At 36.1% G+C, this 19,570-nt stretch overlaps 2 protein-coding genes across 3 annotated transcripts in view; one reads left to right on the top strand and one right to left on the bottom strand.

The window, feature by feature from the left end:
- The window catches only part of LOC149076436 (uncharacterized), a 38,492-nt gene extending 34,012 nt beyond the window's left edge, over window positions 1-4,480 (top strand). For both annotated transcript variants that reach the window (XM_089244000.1, XM_089244001.1), the window contains exon 2: window positions 457-4,480. In XM_089244000.1, coding sequence (XP_089100126.1) covers window positions 477-1,394 — 918 coding nt within the window. In that variant the 5' untranslated portion in view covers window positions 457-476 and the 3' untranslated portion in view covers window positions 1,395-4,480. The remainder of the gene's footprint in view (window positions 1-456) is intronic.
- Window positions 4,481-10,761: 6,281 nt separating this feature from the next.
- On the bottom strand, window positions 10,762-19,335 carry mRpL16 (mitochondrial ribosomal protein L16). Its single transcript, XM_089243999.1, has 6 exons — window positions 19,196-19,335; window positions 18,164-18,226; window positions 17,580-17,737; window positions 16,260-16,391; window positions 15,978-16,109; window positions 10,762-11,169 (listed from the first exon to the last, which is right to left on the bottom strand). The coding sequence occupies exons 1-6, from the start codon at window positions 19,260-19,262 to the stop codon at window positions 10,975-10,977; spliced, it is 747 nt and encodes a 248-aa protein (XP_089100125.1). The 5' UTR covers window positions 19,263-19,335; the 3' UTR covers window positions 10,762-10,974.
- Between the last annotated feature and the right edge of the window lie 235 nt (window positions 19,336-19,570).

Below are 19,570 nucleotides of genomic sequence, written 5' to 3'. Positions count from 1 at the left end.
TTAGATTGGCGTTTCTTCATAATGTTAAATTTGAATGATTTCATTGACGATCTATCATACGATTTACCAATACGAGATGAGATTAGATATAATCACTAGTAAATGTGATGGATTCGCAATATTTAAAAATCAAACTTAACAAAATGGTCGGTGATTATGCTTCATCACCAGATTTATTACTTTTACCGTAACATATATAACCCCGATTTCAAGGAAAATATTAAAAACAATAAAGAAAATTAAAAAAGAACATGTTCCTATGCTGTTGAATGAATTTATATGTGAAAAAAATGTAAAAAGTTTTATGATTAAAACATCTTAAATAAATATCGTATGTAAATTTTTTTGATAGGTTCTCATTTTCGATTCCGATATTACATTGGATGGTTCTGAATAAAAAGGTTTTCATATATATCATTTTAATATACAGGCATTTCTCCTATTTTTCTTTTTCAGTTCCTGCTGGGTTATGTGAGATGGCATCGAAAGCTATTCTCGTGTTCGCGGTTGCAATTGGTCTCTGTGCAAGGGCTACTGGTCAGAACAATCAGAACGAAGAAGTCGCAGATAGTGAAGGCGATCTTTTCAAATGCGGTGAACTTACAGACCTGGCCCAATTATCACTTTGCCTATCGAAAACTGTGTCTCGAGTGAAGGCAGAACCACAGGGATATGGCTATCCGTATCGGATAGCACCGACGCTGCCGCCTTTTTTGATAGGATCGAACGGCCCACAATCGGACAATGATATATCAGCTAAAAGGAGGATCGACTCGTCCAACAGAGCGGCGGAAAACCTCGTCAAGAGGATACAAATCTACAGCGAGCCCGGATACAGAAACTTCCTCGACTTAGACGCTACTGTTTCTCAGCGTGTCGTCGAGTACAGACCGATCTTCGGGGAATTCCCCGTTCCCGTGTTGGTTCATCCTGTTCGTGAACCATCACCTTATGGAAATGGTGGGCATAGCGCTTACTACTACAACAAACCCGCCAAGCCACGAGGTGGGCCTAAGAAAGCCTACGACGGATACTACAAGAATGGTGGGTACCCTTCAGACGAGTACAACGCCGTGGTGTCGCAAAAAGAGCGTGAGAACGGATACTCTAAGCACAAATACGGGGATGAATACTCGAACCAGAAGAGCACTGGTTATGACCCCAAATATTTTGTGCCGGCAAACAGTCCAATTACTGGTGACATACGCAGGAGTCTCTTGGATTACACGGGAGCGAGGGACCTGATGACCGACGAAGGAGACTATTTGAGCGGAAACGGTGCCAATCGCCGCTTGAGAATCAAAGAAATAGGAAGTGATTATTACCCGTTCCGAAGAAGCGACGTATTTGTGGTGAAAGACTTAGAAGCTGAAGAAAGCAGCAAGCCTGTATAATGGATACTTTATGTGACACAATACATAACAACTTACTGGATGCGATGCAAGTAAATGTTGACAATCGGTGTACTTTTTCGTATACATTTTGAGCGACAAAATCACCGATGATGGTTCATGAAACTGAACACAAATTTTTTCCAGATTTATCACTGATCATTGTGCGCTTACTCACATTTTATAGAGAACGCGCAGTTTTTTTACACGTAAACACACAAAATATCGAAATTGGTAACTTATTGAAATGCAAGTTATCAAATTTATAATCAATGCCATATTCATAAAGATCGGGGGATTTCAGCATTTTGGTGCAAGTATCATTGTGGAAGTATAAAAGTACATATACAATATACGAATTATTATGGGAAAAATCGCGATTTCTGAAATACAGTACATAATTATGCTATAGATACGTGTCGAAGAACCTTTGGCAATTGAAAACTTTTTTCTATAAATTTATTTCATCTTTAGGTCCAATAAAACATGAAAATATCAAACATTTTTCTAAAAAACAAATTTCAGTGATGAAAATTGAAATGATTCCAAATTGGCAACATTGGACATTTTGGAGGCAAATATTGAACTTATATATAATTTATCATTCAAAAATATAATTTATGTACATCGTTCTCTGTACATTTTATGTACAATTAAAAATAAATACTAGTATCTTCTCTCTCTCAAATGCACAATAAATACCAGTATAACTTTCGTAACTTTCATATGCAGTCAGAAATCAGAATAATATGCATATTAACAAAGAGAATGAAGTTGAACTCACACAGCCGATCACGATGGAACAGTAAATCACTTCAATCTATCGGCAAAGAATAGAACTGCAATATAATTGGTATCATTCCCCACGAAGAATAAACACACATATAGCCACAATTGTTAGTGATTCCAATTGAAATCACTGTGTCGTGAGAGGGGGAGGGGGTCTTCAGTCACACAAATAGTTATCAATAACTTCGGTTAGTAATAAAACAAAATAAAATCACAGAGAGAGCGTTCTTGACCTCCCACTGACAGCCTTGTTACGGCGTAAAACATAAAAGTGACGAGGCTCAAAATTTTAATTGATATCCAATGTTTTAATGCAAAATTAGTTGTAAGCATATTTATTTGGCACTTTTGATATATATAAGCATCTAACAATCAAATATCACAACACTCATCACTATTAGAGACCCGTAGCGCACGCATATCACAACTATTTCGGCATGATTTTTGAATTAGGGGTCATTCAAGTATTACGTCAGCGTCGGGGGGAGGGGAGTTCTCACATTTGCTGACTTTTGATGACAAGGGGAAGGTTTGACGGATGCTTACGTCATCAATCACCTTTCTTTGAACATATGAAATATTCTAAGCTGTTGATGAAATTTTGCTGACAAGGGGGTGGGATCAAAAAGAGCTAAAAATTTGCTGACGTAATACTTGAATGGCCCCTTATGAGGCTTTTTGGATCACGTGATATTTTGTTCCTTCAGAGGGGGAATTGAGCGACATGCAACCCGTATCAAAAGGTAACCAACATGGAAACTTCCTTAAACGCTCATGAAGAAAACTTATCTAGGTTACCGAAACACAGAAATGGATGGATTTCTATAAGATTGCATAGCTAATGCCTGGCAACGCAAATTACTGGCGAACCTGTGATCCTGGAGGCGTACTTCCAATTAGTAAAAGTATCTAAATAAACGTGTGGACCTCAGATACGTCATTTATAGTGGAAGGGGTTGTATAATTATCGAAATATAAAAATAAAAAATAATTTTTTATTGGAACATCCTGGGCCTGAAAAACCAATTATAAAGCTGTTGCCCTGTCTTTTCTGAGGCCAACAAGAAAAAATTCGACGATTCTAAGTGCCTATATTCATTGAGACTTCAATTCAAAAATCGGAGAAAAGACGACATAAATGAGGGGAAAAGGCGTTTTCTGTTAGTTTTTATGCTGGTTTTTTTTTTTTTTTTAATATTTATTTAAACTTTTCTCCAATTTTTAAATTCAAATATCTCGGTGAATATAGGCGCTTGGATTTTTTTTTCCCTCACAGAAAAGACAGAGTAACAACTTTCTAATTGGATTTTCAGCCCCGGGTGTCCGTATAAAAAGTCATTTTTTATTTTAATTTCGATAGCTATATAACCCTTTGCAATATGAATGACGTATCTGCAAGGGGCATCGGAAATATTTTGGACCTGTGGGTGCTCGACCTGAGCATTTCGCGTTGAAGACTGATTTCCCGATTAATTCTGGGGGCGCGTTCTGCCGCATTAATACAAAATTCTGTGGGAGCTTGAGCGGCCTAACTTTGACGCCACTGCGTATCTGAGCTCCACACGTTTGTTTGGATACTTTTTGTAATTGGAAGCATGCCTCTAGGATCCACGGTTCGCCAGTAATTTGCAGTGCAAGGTGTTAGCTATGCATTCTGTATATCTTTAGCGATTTTTTTTCTTTATAACCGTTAAGCGTGTTTATTTACTGTACTTGAAAGTCAATATTATATAATATGATTTAGTGAATGTATAATTTATCACAAAAAACAACCTGAGGAATCAAAATATACTTTGTTTTTTCTCTCCTTTTAATTGTCATTGGTTTCAATGTTGTTTTTTCATTCCCTTGTTTGTTTCGCAGCCATTTTTAGATTTTCATCATACATTAGATATTCAAGTATTTAAAATACAGTGCCAATCTCTTATTTCCGTGATTACTTCTTATGTATGAACTTCGGAAAAAATAAAGTTTTTTTTTCATGATTTGAACAATGTCCATCGGGATTTCTTTGATATTCGATCATGTTATTACTGTGATTCATTTGGTCATTATCTGAGAAAAATCAAAATTTTACAGTGGTGTATCAGTACATTTGTATTGTTGGTTAGTCACAAATAATTTACGAGATTATAGATAAAAAGTATGGGAAAAGGAACGCCGGAAACTATGCGCTGATGTTACTCTTTTAGCATTTGAATCGTTTGTGGCGAATTGGCATGTTTATATATACAGCAGTGATTCCCAACGTGGGCGATAGAATATTCCAGGGGGCGGTAGAAGCTATGGGTATAACAAAGGATCCCATGGGTTAGATTACGTTGGGGGGCGATGGAAGAAAAAAGGTTGGAAAACTATGATGTGCAGTAAGAATATGATGGAGAGTATAACTTCAAGCAACATCAATCATTTTACATATCATGAATCTTTATCGGATCAAATACATTATTCAAAAGAAATTACGCATCGTAGTACTAAATTCGTGGGAAGCTTGAATTAACCGAAGCGAAAATGTTTGAACCGCATAAAACGTGGAATTAGAGCAAATTTCCAATTATGCCCGGTGCCACGGTTTTTTGATTTTGTGCCACCTCATGAACATTTGTCTGATGAATTTCTAATGCGTTAGAAAATGCCGACAAGTGGTATGCATATACAGGGTGCATAGCGAATTGGGGTATATCATTTTACTGGCGAACCGTTGATCCTAGAGATATATACTTCTAGTTAGAAAAAGTTTTCAAGTAACGTGTAGCACTCACACATGTCATTCATGTTTCAAAGGATTGAATATTTATTAAAATAAAATAAAAAAATTAACTTTCTATACAGTCCCCGTGGGCTCAAAAACCCAATCAGAAAGTTGTTGCCCTGATTTTCCTGATGCCAACAAAAAAAAATTCCATGTTTTTAAGTGCAACGTCCACTGAGATATTCGAATTCGAAAAACGGAGGAAATTTGGGAAAAAAACAGCGTTAAAAGCGGGTAAAACGGTTTTTCCGCATTTGGAGCTGTTATATAGTTTAGTGCTTAATTATGGAGTTTTTCTCTCGAATTTCTTTTTTTTCTCTTTCGTCACATGGAGCTAATCTAATACAGCTACTATACATTGCCATGCGTCAAACATTGGCGATGAAAAAATGGATTTATCGCCTACCGGACCATCTTACATCAGCACATCGAACTTTAGCCATGGAACTCCGGCCACTTCGTGAATTGGCTAGCGAAAGCCCAAATCATTTCTGAAAAACGGAATTTGGCTAAGACTCTCGGCCACTTCGCGAATTGACCGCAACATATATTCAGTAACCTTTTCACACCCCTGAACTAAAACTATTAATTTTTTTTTTCATTTGCGTTTAATGTAGGTCAAAATCCTTTTAAAAAAAGAAAATTATTTTATTCCGTGAGTCACATAAATGTGTAACTCGGGTCTTAACTTGGAAAAAGAATCGTTTAAAACTATTTAAAACCGTTAAAAATGAGATACGTGTGCCTCTTCTGGAGCGAAGTTGACGTAAACTTGTGTGCCGTGTTTTGTACGTTTCGCGCTCCAAGTGCTGGCGTCTAATTTCCTTATCCGGAAGTGACAAATTGCCAGATTGCATAAATGTGAATTTATAAGTCGTGAGCGTGATTGCTACGTGTGGAAGAAACGTGCTACAAGATTTAACCTAGTATTTCAAAGATGTTCTGAACTTTTTTATACGAAAAAAGGAAAGAAAAAATCATATGGGCTCATTTGAAGGGCGGTTCCAGACATATTTTCGGCACTAGTCAAGTACATAAGCCACACCAATAAAATAACCCTGAAAACTCGACAATTTCTTATCCTTTCTTCTTTTTCTGCAAAAGGGGTCATTCAAGTATTACGTCAGCATCGAGGGTTTCGGATTTGCTGACTTTTGATGACAAAGAGGAGGGGGGGGTTGAAGGTTGCTTACGTTATCAACCACCCCTTTTTGGAGATATGAAATATTCTAAGCTGCTGACGAAATTTTACTGTCGGGGGAAAGGGGGGGGGCAGTGTTTTGCTGACAAGGGGGGGGGGAGGCCCAAAATGGCTGAAAATCTGCTTACGTAATACTTGAATGGCCCCAAATCAATCTGCTTGACACATTCAGTTTGAATTTTTACAGACAAAACCTTTTTTTTTTAATTTTATTGCAATTATTTTTTATTTCTTAGTCTGATTTGGCGTCCTGTGTGAAAGCACGGATCGCACAGCCCAAGAATCACCACTGCTCATTTCAAAGCAATGCTTGACCAATCTAATTCAAAATATTCTTGCATAATGTAATATGGCTCTCATGGCATTAATGCAGGCCATCAAAATAGTTTTTCATTATGTAAGTGGGGTAAATTTTATTGAAGCGTCGATCGATAACTACGATATTGCCTAGGCCAGGGGTTCTCAAACTGTGCACCACTAACCTTTGTCAGAGGTGCCATGGAACAGCAGTCCGACAAAGGTTTTTCGAAAACATTCATATTTAAACTGCTCTGGGGAACCGTTGATTAGGGTATGGGGCACCGCGGGTGGAAAAAGTTTGAGAATCCCTTGGCCTAGTCATTAAATTCCAAGTCAGGTTTTCGTTTTCCATCTGTGAATTCATCAATCTAACTCCGAGAGTCATCAATAAATTACGCAGCCGTATAATGTGGAAGCAAGATTTTCTTTCCTTTAAAAAACAATCAATTTACTTATTTTACTAGGACACATTCATTTTTTTATAGAAGAAATAACAATAATTGCGCAGGAAATCAGAACACCACTTCCTATTTCCTACGTGTAACCTCTAAATTTATTGTTCGCGATTCGAAGTTTCTCACGAATGGCGATGAAGGAAGAAGTTTGGTCCGAAAATGCGGAGGCAAAAGAAAAACAAAATGTTAAGAAGGAAATTTTCCTTCACAAAATTGCTTTATTTCCTCGGGCGATTAAGATTCCTTTACCTTGCCCTTCGAGAGATTCATAAATTTAACGAATGCTTAACCTATTTCCTTAGTTAAAGAAAATCATCCTATGGTGGGTCAATTGGATAGAAAACATTACATTCCCAGTTGGAGGCAGTTTTCGCTCCCTTTCAGAAGGTTAAAGTCGAAAACGGGTGAATAGCACGAAGTAATTTTGCCAGGACTGAGGCGTTTGACCTATGACTATTGGAGTATTCGAGCTCGTATCATAATAATATATTGCTTAAATGGCTAAATCCTTATTAAAATCTAATACGTTGTTGTTAACATTATAACCTGGTTTTCGAATGTAGAGCTCCTCGATCCGAAATTGATGAACCTCGGATCGCACCACACACGTCTGCATATTGCTACATAGTCTGTAAGTCATACGGTTCCATAAACTTGAATTCTTTTCGGATGTCCCGAAATATTACTCCTTTTTATAATACAGAAGTAATACAGAATAATATCGTCGGCGTTAAAGCAGCAATTGATTCAAATTTTCAATTAATTATTTCATAATATAAACAGTTATGAACCACGAACCAGTTACCTAAACATTAGTAAATCTGCTGTATATATAGGAGTTGGAAATCTTTAAAATAATTTTTACTATTTCTCATGGCGACTCAAAAAGAAAAAAACAGTTGTTATGAAAATATTGTGGGCAATATTATTTTGAAAAACTATAAAAAAGTTATTGACCTTCAAAAATATGCACTTATTCTGAAAATTCTTTGATTTTATGCATTTATATGCATTAATGCTAAAAAAAGACCAAAATATGCTAGTGCATACGCATTTGCATATAATCCAGGCTCGCATAATCACTGATTAAGTATCACAATTAATTCCACGTTATTAATTAAATTAATGACCTGAAACATATTAAGTGCCACCAATTACCCCACTAATTTTTCAATAGTCCTTATTTTATGCAAAAATCAATAAAAAAAATGATTAGACTAATAACTTTGGAAAAATGCAAATTCGCTGAATAAAATGCTACGAAATGCAGTAGCCCCTCATTGTAATACACATTCAGATGTCTGGTCTCTTTCATTAGAATCATATAAAAATTTACTTATTATGTTAGAACCTAGCAGAGTTGGATGAATCTCCAAAAATTTACCTCCAAACATAATCCTGCATGCCGTGTCAAACTTTTTATATGCCACGGGCAAATAGATTTGTCTAGCTCTGGAACCTAGATAAAATCATTCATTACATCACATTCATTATATGGGTTCATAAGGGGTTCTGTGTCTCCTGATATGTATAACAAGGGGTATTTCAAATATATTATTTATACCCAAACAAAGCAGTTCCACAAACTAGCTCAATGTGACTGATGCACTTTTTGGCATGAATCTCTCAAATCATTTCATTAATGTAAAATTATGAATTGTAAACTTCTTGCTCTGGATTACAATTATTATTCAGCTGAAGAGCACAAACAACCATTTATAGCAAAAACTTTCAAGAGCTAGTCAGTCAATTCATAAAACTAATCGACTTGAATGTGTTTTCTCTGTGAAGCTGTATAAATTCGGAATATCTATGATACACTATCTACCAATAAATATTTGGACACCTATGCAAATGACGATATCTGCGGTCCTGAGATACGTCACGCCCTCCGCCGGTATATATCGTGTAGGAAACAACATCGGCATTAGTCGCATGCAAGATGCCGCGCAGTTCGGAGCTCTCTGATTTCGAGAAAGGTATAACTATCGGGTATCACAAAAATTACCGATCCTTAAGGGACATATCTAGCGAGCTGAAGTACCCAAAATCGACAGTGGCCTATGTGATTAAGAAGTGGAAGGTGAGCTGTGGTTGTCGGAATTTGCCCCGAGTCGGCAGACCAACGAAACTGGGAGATAGAGACTAACAGGTGCTGTCCAGAGAAATTCTGAAGAACCGCACCCAACCGATGGCCCTCATCCGCGAGGAGTTTCAACAGGCATCTGGGAGTATTGTTTCAATGAATACCATCCGTAAGGAAGCACATCTGATTGGTTTTCATGGTCGTGCTGCTGCCCATAAGCCTTTGATCACAAAGTCCAACCGCGTTGCTCGGTTAATGTGGTGCAAAGCACATCGAAATTGGACTGTAAATCAGTGGAAATGGGTTCTTCGGAGCGACGAATCAAAGTTCACCCTCTACCGTTCGGATGGCAGGGTATGGGTATGGCGTCTGCCTGGAGAACGTCTCCTGCCAGAATGCATTGCGCCAACAGTCAAGTTCGGCGGAGGTGGAATTATGGTCTGGGGGTGTTTCTCCTGGTATGGACTGGGACCCTTGGTCCCCATTCATGGTAAGCTCAACGCCGATGCCTACTGCACTATTTTGGATGACAATGTGCTTCCTACGTTGTGGCAGTTTTACGGGGTGGACCCCTGTTACTTCCAGGACGACAATGCCAGCTGTCATACTGCGAGGTTAACCAAGGCTTGGTATGGTGCCAATGGGGTTGATCGAATGGACTGGCCTGCCCAGAGCCCAGACCCCTATCGAGAACCTCTGGGACGAGTTGGATCGCCGAATTAAGGGGTGCCCTACCCGTCCAAAATCGGTGAAGGAACTGACATGTCTTCTCCAAGCCGAGTGGAAGAAAATACCACTAGCCGTCACACAAAGACTTGTGGAAAGTATGCCCCTGAGGGTTCAAGCTGTAATTGCCTCTCGTGGAGGCAAACTATTGATTTTGAATAAAGTTAGTTTTTCTTTTCTATCACAGGTGTCCAAATACTTATTGGTAGATAGTGTATTCCTCAAAAATAAAGACCTGATAAGTGTTTCAAATGGTATTTCGATAATTTATGTTTCTTTAAAGTTCTCAAAAATCAAAGAATTAACTTGCAAAACAAAAAATTAATGCTTGCTGAATCCATAATTTAAAAAATTATCACATAATTACATTAAAAAAAATTACATTTTTATATGGAAAGTTCCAAGCTTTATAAAAGTGAGCTTTCACAATTCCCTCCAAATGTTTAATGACTGAACAGAAATTATTATATGATTGAGAAATGGCAGAGAATTCTTTCTTTGATTAAATTCTTTTAGTATTTAAACATCTGAATGATTTCATGGCTTTGTGTGTGTGTGTGAGCCCCGATTCTATATATTTTGGGAAGTGGTTGTCCAAAATAGCACACACAGTGCCATCTTAATGTATGGGCCCCACAAATATGAGATCTGGTTGAAATTTTCTAGAATTTACCAAGTAGGGCCTCAGAAAAATCACTTGGCCAGGGAGCCATGATGCTCTTAAGACAGCCCTGGTCACACATTCCTTTTTTGTAGAATGTAAAGAAATAGTGGAAAATATTCATACAAATATGAACAGGCTAAAAAAGTTGAAATTGTGAATTGTTAAAAATTCAAAAGTAATGAAGGAAAAGTAATTGAAAAATAAAAGAGAAATAATTTCAGAATTAAGGAAAAATTCAAAACTGATGAAATAGTTGCAGATCAGATTTTTTTTAGATTCAGATCATTTAAGATTAAGAATTGGAGGAATTATTTTAGAATGAATGAAAGAAATAATTACACGATTAATAAAACAAATAATTACACGATAAATAAAACAAATAATTTCAGAATTAATAAAAGTCTTCAATAATTTTCTATAATAGTTTCATTTGGGGCTGACAGTCAGGGCACAAAGGACCCACCAATTATAACACTACTGCTTAAACATCACACTTTTACTAACTATAAAATTTGTTCCGATTAATGTACATTTTTCAAATTGCAAAACAGTGCTCTTTCACAATCCAAAAATAAATGGATTCCTCACTTTTCTTCTTAAAGATTTATTTTTATAAATATTTTCCTTCGTATTCATCATCATACTTTCCGATCCAAAGCTTACAACCTGTCATGTTATTTTTAATTACATCAGAGAAGGTCATTGGGTTGATATTACGCTCCTCCAACTCTTGAACCTCTTTTTCCAGGTCATCCAGCATTTCTTGACTAACAGCCCACGCATCAAAAGGCATTTTTTGTGCTACCTGCAACATATTGGACATTGGTAGAACCACAACATTATTATAACAATAATGTAACATAGAAAAATATATTTGTGAGATCATGAATCACTAAATTCTAACCATTCTACTTCTAGAGAGATATAGATGGCTTTTTTCTCAGCCAGAGATATCAAGGAAACAGTTATTTTTCCGGATATTATGCTGAGGTGAGCTCGGAAAGAAAAGTCATCACGTCTCTGCTGGGACTCGAACCCAGGCCCTCTTGCATACCGGGCAAGCATGCTACCATCTACACCACTGGAGACACATGAATCTGCCTTCCAAATTTCACGCACTGTGTCGTGAGGCGCTGAAGTAGAGGCATTAGTAGCCTCTCTTAACTTCAGGAAATGGCCCCCGGGTGGGACGGTTTAGAGAGATATAGATGGCTTTTTTCTCAGCCAGTTTCCTTGATATCTCTGGCTGAGAAAAAAGCCATCTATATCTCTCTAAACCGTCCCACCCGGGGGCCATTTCCTGAAGTTAAGAGAGGCTACTAATGCCTCTACTTCAGCGCCTCACGACACAGTGCGTGAAATTTGGAAGGCAGATTCATGTGTCTCCAGTGGTGTAGATGGTAGCATGCTTGCCCGGTATGCAAGAGGGCCTGGGTTTGAGTCCCGGCGGAGACGTGATGACTTTTCTTTCCGAGCTCACCTCAGCATAATATCCGGAAAAATAACTGTTTCCTTGACATTCTACTTCTGTTTTGGGATCACGTCCACCCTCTCCGGTGTGCAGTGGAGCATCCCTTCACCAGGCCCTACATTTGTGGTAATAAAAATGAAAATCTAAACAATTCTAAGAGACTGGAGAATGTTATTTGTTTACAAAAGGTCTGCACAACTATTTTCACACACTAAGATGTCTGGTAAAGGCATCTTTGAGTGCAACTACTACTATGTACTACTACACCACACATGAACCTCGTCTATATTCTACTATGGAATTTCTAATGAATGGGTACATGTCAGAAATGTGCATGTGGCTGTGAACCTAAAGTAAAGTTTGTTTCTGTGGAATGCTTATTATGAGTTGCTTGTGAAGTGTCGCCATCTGTCGTGATCGCCATTTTCTCCTTTAAAATATTTAAACTTCTCAAATCGCACATGGAGATATTTATTCTCATTTTAATCTCAGAGGAACACATACTTTGCTTTCATGTCATCTCTTGCTTACCATTTCATGTACATGATTAAAACCAGTGAGCCACAACTTTGCCTAGTTACATTCACTTTTCTTTCTGCTTTGTGTGTGTAAGGGTTCGAGTATAAGTAGTTCACGGGTGCTCATAATTACTTAAGCAGGAGACTCCTCCCCCCCCCCCTCCCCGGTTAAAATATTAAAAATGAACTTCAAAAGCTGTTGTGGCCTGACTCCGGCCGCAAGGGAGGTTGGTGATGAGCAGTACTCTGATATCAGTCCCACTTACTTTTGTGTGTGGCATTCGGAAAACCTATTCTTTGATTATTGCTAATCATGTGTATTAATTGATTGATTTAATGAAATGCTCAGCACAAATGCTAATTGAATATCTGTTTGAAAATGTTGTTTAATTATATATTTGATTAATGATCTTTAATACAATTTGAGATGCTTAAAATTTTAAATTAAAAACTAATAACTGTGGCACACGCTTCAGAATTCTATTTATTTATACATGTATTTTTAAGTTTATTTGTTTATGTATATATTTTTCATTTAATTTAAAACTTTGTGTTATGCTATCACGACATTTAACAGAGAAAATGACAATCACGACACATCTGTCTTTGGAATTAGGAAGCAGACAAATTGGCTGGTTATTTATTGCTTGTGTCATGCATGAATTTTTTTAATGTTATAGGCCTGATTGTTCTTTGTGGAGAGACTGTTCAAATGGGAGATCAGCTCGCATTCATGCCTTGAAGTAAGAGAACCCTTGTGTGTGACTGCTATCAGTGATTGTTAAACCTTTTAGCAAATCTGTGACTACCTATTTATTGATATCTATAACCAAAATTTGTAAAAATTAGGTGTGTGTGCACATGCTTAAATTTCTAGATAAGAATTTTATAAACAAAATCATTCATTAAAAAAATATGATATCAAAGTAACTCGTCACTCAAAGTAGTACTTCGAGTCACAAATTCATTCCTGAAATTACTTGCATCATAAACCCATATCTTGAAGCAAATTTTCTAATATAAAAAAATTGGGACCACTTCAGTTTATTCCACACCTCCCAACAATATTAATACTCTTATAAAGATTGATAAGTATATTAAGGTGCATTCTATGCAGAATAAACGTGGTTATGTGCTAACTATCAAACTAAGACAAATACTCTAAAAAATGTTGTAAGCTGTAAATAGTACAATATGCCCAAGCTTTTCTGCTTAGAACGGGCTCTTCCTTGTAAGTTTCAAAGACAATGAAAGTCACCATTATATAACACATTTTTTTTCCTGTGTTTTCTGATCTGTGCACTAAATGCAGCCAAACAAATTTTTTGTTTCATAAAAAATTCACTTTTGTTTCAAAATTACATTGGAAAAACATACGAATTGAATGTATCTGCAAAATGTGATTTGAACTATTAAAAACAACTGAATGGAGCCTTTTAACAGCAAAGAAACTGCATCCAATTGGCTCTATATAGTTCAATTATACCCACTGTACTATACATTAGTACAGTAGTTATATATAGGCTACAGCAACTATATACAATCTCTCTCAATGCCACTTATTATGATCATGGATAATCTTACCGTTCAGGTATTGTTACCACTTTGGCAAATTGGAACACACCAATATCATAACATGGGGAAAAAATTTATTTAAGGTTATCAGGATTTCGGTTTATGTAATTTTTTTTTTTGTCAAGTTTTTTTATTTTTGCATATTTCGAAACTAAGGTTGAACCAGACTCATTTTTTCACCTCTTATCATTATCAACCTACAAGACTATGTAGGAGGTCAGAAGGCTCCCTTATTGACAAATTTTGTACTCAGTTCACAATGTCATAATCCACATCCATTGCATGGTGCTGATTTTTCAATAGCTTTCCTGTAGTGAAGACATGTGTAAGGTTAAAAAATTTCCCTTTCTTCAGTCCTAGATTAGTTTCTTTCAACTGACCATATTCACTTTTCCTTGGCCAGAAGACTTCCACAAGTGATCTATAGAACATACCATACATTAATAAAAGTATTGTAATTTGTGGTACACATTAAACCAGTGATTTCCAATGTGCGCGCGTTAACATCTCCTTGAGAGCAATGGAATGTACCAGAGGGCAGTAGAAGCTACAGGTATAACATAGAATCCTATGGGTTAGATTGCGTTGGGGACAATGGGAGAAAACAATTTCTGAAAAGGGGACGATGGGACAAAAAAGGTCGGGGAACTATGCATTAGACCATAGCCCCAACATCCTGCATCAGGGTCCCTAAGCCAGACTTTTTACAAGCCCTTCTATAGTCAATTTATAGCATGAAAAAACAAAAAAATTGTGATAATTGTCCCATGCCTCAGAGCTAGAGCCCTGTCAGCCCTCCACCCTTGTGGGGAGGGGGCACATGCATTAGGAAGTTCCATTCTAACTCCTCACAATTTCTGAATAAAAAATGTTTTTAGTTCAAAGGGGGGAAATCCTGTCAGAAAAATTGAAAGAACAAAATGCATGATTTAAAATTTTGAAATCTGTTATGTGGGAAAGAAACACACAGTTGTCTCATTTCCATATATTCTGATCAACCAAACGGGACATATGATCATCATACTCACAACTGGGATTTTTTCTGGATATAGTCATTGATCAGTTATTGTTATCTGAAACCCTTACTCCCAATGTGATCTCATTAAGCACCATATGTACTGTATTAGTTATGCTGGGCAGGGGCGCCGACATGAAGAAAACATTGAGGGCGGCTGAAATTTGCTGGTCGTCCCGTATAAACGTGACTCAAGCACATATACTGGAGAGGGAAGGAGTACTGCATTGTTTTTCATAAATTATTGGGGGGAAGCTCAGCCCTCTTACAAAATTTATTGGGGAGGCCTCAAATGGCCTCAGCGCCTATGATGCAGAGTGTCCTGTAAGTGCTAAAACAACCTTTATCTCCTCAACTATCCGTCAGAGATATGATTCCAATTTATAAAATGCTCGACAGGCATTCAAAAATTACCCTGCAGCAGTTTCGAGAGTGGAAATACAGTGTGTCACAAAATAAAAAATTTACATTTTCATACGGCCCCTATGTACTCAAGGGCACAGTTATAAAGTTGCTACCTATCTTTCTTGATGAAATCAAAAAAAAAAAAAAAAAATTCCATGTTTTCAAGTGCAATATTCACAGATATATTCAAATTTAAAAAACAGAGGAAATTTGGGAAAGAATAGCGTGAAAATGCAGAAAAACCATTTTAACCGCATTTAATGCTGTTCTTTTCCAAATTTTTAGTTTTGCGAATACGGATATCTCTGTGAATATTGCACTAAGGAACATGGAATTTTTTGACACCAGGAGAGACAAGGCAACAACTTTTTAATTGGAAGTAAGAGCACAGGGGGACCGTATAAAAATAAATTTTTTTTATTTTGTAATACACTGTATATTTTCACTCTCAAAACTACAGGATAATTTTTGAATGCCTGCTGAGCATTTTATAAAATGGAATCATACCTCTACGGCAGACGGTTGATGAGATAAAGGGCGTGGTAGCACTTACAGGACATCCTGTATATCAAATGACCAGTTACATCAATCGGTATCACACAGCTTTTGTAAACTATATTGATATTTACCCTTTCCAAATATGGTCTTGCTTCTTCGAATTCAAGTTTTCCACCAACTTCAATGATGATTCTTCCAGCTCTGACTGGTGTAACATAATGATGAACATTACCTTTTCCGCCTCCCATTCTTTTCCCTATGCTCTGCAAAGAGATTTTGAAAAATTACTTTGCAATGGATGAGTGACTACAAAATAAATCAATACAAATACAATTATGAAAAAAAAAATAACATATCCATAACAAAAATTAAACCATAAAATAATATTCCTAATCATGAATTTAAAATCCAACCTTCTTTGAAACAGGTTTCCATGGAGGATCCACTCTCCAAACAGCAAATGTTTTCCTAATATCCATATCTCTGTTCACTGTAAGTCTGATAACTTCAAAATGCTGGTACTTCATGTTTCCACCTGATAAAGCCTATATTGATTGAGGAAATTTTCTTTTAATTCAAATTATATGTTCAAATTCTAAAAAAAACAAGGAATAAAATACAGTAGAAGTCTGTTATAATGAAAGCTCAAGCACAAGGAAAATTGTCATTATAGCAGACTTCTCGTTATAAGTAGATGTTTTTGTAATGTTAGCTATTCAACAATCTGCAAATCATTTGTTATAGAGAATGTTGTTATAATCCATACCCATTATAGTGACCTTTTACTGTACGTTAATAATTCAACTAGAAATTGTTTTATTATAAAGTAATTTATAATTGTACACCAGGTCAGATTGAAGACCTGGCAAAAGTAAAATAATTCGTGTGCCCCCCCCCCCCATCCCCAAAGCATCTAACCCAACATAAAAAATGAATGAGAACAAGGATTATTTTTTTTCAAACTAAGCAGAACTTCAGTCTATTGCCATGGACAATTTACAACCAAAATGAGTTGTGCCAAACATGTACATGTGTGCCTAACAGTCCGAGAGCATATTTAGTGATGTGCATGATTTGGAAAAGTCTCTCCACAGATAGCAGGCAGACTTTCAACATAATACTTACATAACATGAAACTCAAATTTTCATAATTTTCAGTTCACAATATGCATCATCTTCAGTTCACAATATGCATAATCTTCAGTTCATAATATGTAAGACAGATGGCAGCACCATCAAGAACACAAGGTAAGCTCAGCTCTGAGAACATAAACACATTAGAGCTGTGCATGTTACGTCTAGTAGCAGTAGTGATGAGTAGGAATTTTTAATGCTGCCGTGTATTTTTCAAACTATGAGTTATTTATTAAATTGAATATCTCTATCATTGTAGGTCTGTTGCTGTCTGTGCCAAGACTTTCTTGATAGAGAAACGGCTCACACTAGCTATCCACTGGTCTGGCTAATTTCACTGAAATGTTGAATTCTTAAGCGAGTCAACATTGAAAGAATTTAACTGCTTTTTACTTCACGCCATCAAGTACGGCTATAAAATGTGAAATGTGACAAGCTATAAAATGTGAAATGTGACAAACTTCACAGTAATTTAAAAATTAAGCAGCAATTTTTTCAACGAGAAACTTATTTCATGATCTATGAGAATTATGTTTTGCTTCTTTAAATCCCATGTTTGCAAGACAATTAGTCATTAAAGTACAAAAATAAGTACTTACGATGATTCCATATTGTTTATACAAAAGCTTGTTTTGTATACGTTCAGGTCCTCTAATATCCAGGGTCCGACGCCTTAACCGTGGGGGTTTCTGGTTGATATAATACTGCGGGATTTTCATCATAACTGGCAATTTTCTCTGTTCTGGAAGCTCAATGTCTGTCATGAAAAATTTCATTAAAAAACCATGTGCTGCTAAATAAACAATTGAAGATTGAAAGAAAACAGGAGAAATTTAGAAAAAAAATATATATATAATTATCTTCCACTATTACTTTCATTACACACAAGTGCAACGTCTCTTTTTCTTTCTCTCATGACATAACACAACTCAAAATAGTTTTCAATCAAACAGCAATATGTCAATGTTTTTATTTTTAACCAGTGCATTTCTCTAACCATCGAAAATGATACTAGCTACAGTTGCTATATGTTGTGGATGGCAATTATATCTTGTGTCAGCATCAAATATTTAAAGAAACGATAAGTCATTGGAGCGGATGTGCAATATTTATTTGTAAGAATAAGTTTGAAATTTGATTAATGTAATTTAAAATAAGAAATGAGAACAATAAAAAATCTTACGATCAAATGTTGGAGGAGGATCACACAATTCATATTCTGAAGGTGCAAATTTTGTTCTTGATACTAAGGAGTACGAAAAAAGTATCATTAAATGCATAAACAAAAAAAATTATAGCATGTCATGTGAAAAATAGTTGCAGCGAAATGGAAAAGTATTAATAAGTCACAAAAATCAAATTTTACAGGGCACAATCCAAAGTCTTCGTGGCAAAAGAACACTTATCGCTAACACCATCTTTGCAAAGCTACAGAAACTGTCCTATTTCTTCTAGCGACTTACCTGCTTTACCACGCTATTCGTATTGGATAACATGATCTTACCAATGAAAAAAAATAATTTACGATTTTTGTGACTTGCATGCTTTTCCCATGTCAGGATGAGAATTGTTAAAAATGAAAATGGTGTTCATGAATCGGTTGAACCAACTCAAAAAGTTCACGAAAGATATAGAAGAAATTAAGTATACCCAATGAATGGATGATATTGCGATTTGATGAGGAGCTACGATAGATATGAGACATGATTAACGCATTGTTCTACTTCCTTTCATAGGAGTACGCAGAATTTTTTTGGGGGAGGGGGTTCAAATTTTAGTTCTTTTGAAGGGGGAGTTCTTGCATTTTTTCCTGCAAAATAATAGTATAATCTCAGCTTGGGGGTTTAGAACCCTTCTCTGCGTACGGCAATGCTTCCTTTTTGTTTTGGATAGAAAGCAACACTGATTTCAGCAACAAAAGGAAAATTTTCCATTGGCTGAATTGGCGATAAGTTTCAAGAAAGAAAAAAAATGAGGATAACCACTATAGTCCGAGGACTATAAATTGAGAGTTCAAGCATATTTCTCTCATCGTCTCGAGCATTTATTACTTATCGGATATAATAAATGTTTTCACGTTCCCATGCAACTTCGTTATATCCGGGCTCGACTGTATCAATAATAAACTGATTTTTCCTTCAACAGCAACTAAAATTCAAAAAGCATTTCCAAACCACGTGAAAACTTTTCACTATAACTATATACTAAAGCTCACCGATTTTTTGACTCAATCCTAAAATTAAACTTCGATCAACAAGACGCTTTGAAAAGGCTGCTAACATGGTTTTCTTGCTTCCCTATAATTTTTCACACCAGTGTATGTAAACAACATAAGGGCAATTTCCTCACCATAACGATTCCATACACCGGAATCTCATAAGTCTTTCCGCCTCAGTGCTTTAAAAAAAAAAAACACATTTTTCTAATCTTTCAGATTAAATTGCATTTAGAAGCATCGAAAATATTAACTTTCTTGTTTCGTAATTTTTAGTTCAATTCAATTTTTTTTACAATTAGTATTGTTTCAATCAATGATACTTTATAATATTTATTATAAAATATTTTTACAAATGTTTTTTTTTCTTCGGTT

The sequence above is a fragment of the Pholcus phalangioides genome, unplaced genomic scaffold, assembly GCF_987345545.1.
Source record: "Pholcus phalangioides strain wild (caught in Gottingen) unplaced genomic scaffold, Ppha-v1.0 ptg000015l_1, whole genome shotgun sequence".
Lineage (NCBI taxonomy): Eukaryota > Metazoa > Arthropoda > Arachnida > Araneae > Pholcidae > Pholcus > Pholcus phalangioides.
The sequence above is the reverse complement of the archived record's forward strand: the minus strand, read 5'-3'. Positions and strand labels throughout refer to the sequence as shown.

Excerpts from the sequence above, each read along its gene's own strand:
- mRpL16 (XM_089243999.1), bottom strand. The coding sequence starts at position 19,262 with ATGTTAGCAGCCTTTTCAAAGCGTCTTGTTGATCGAAGTTTAATTTTA. Across the intron at positions 18,227-19,195 it reads AGGATTGAGTCAAAAAATCG|TATCAAGAACAAAATTTGCA; the intron begins GTGAGCTTTAGT and ends CGTACTCCTTAG. Across the intron at positions 16,110-16,259 it reads GGAAACCTGTTTCAAAGAAG|AGCATAGGGAAAAGAATGGG; the intron begins GTTGGATTTTAA and ends ATCTCTTTGCAG.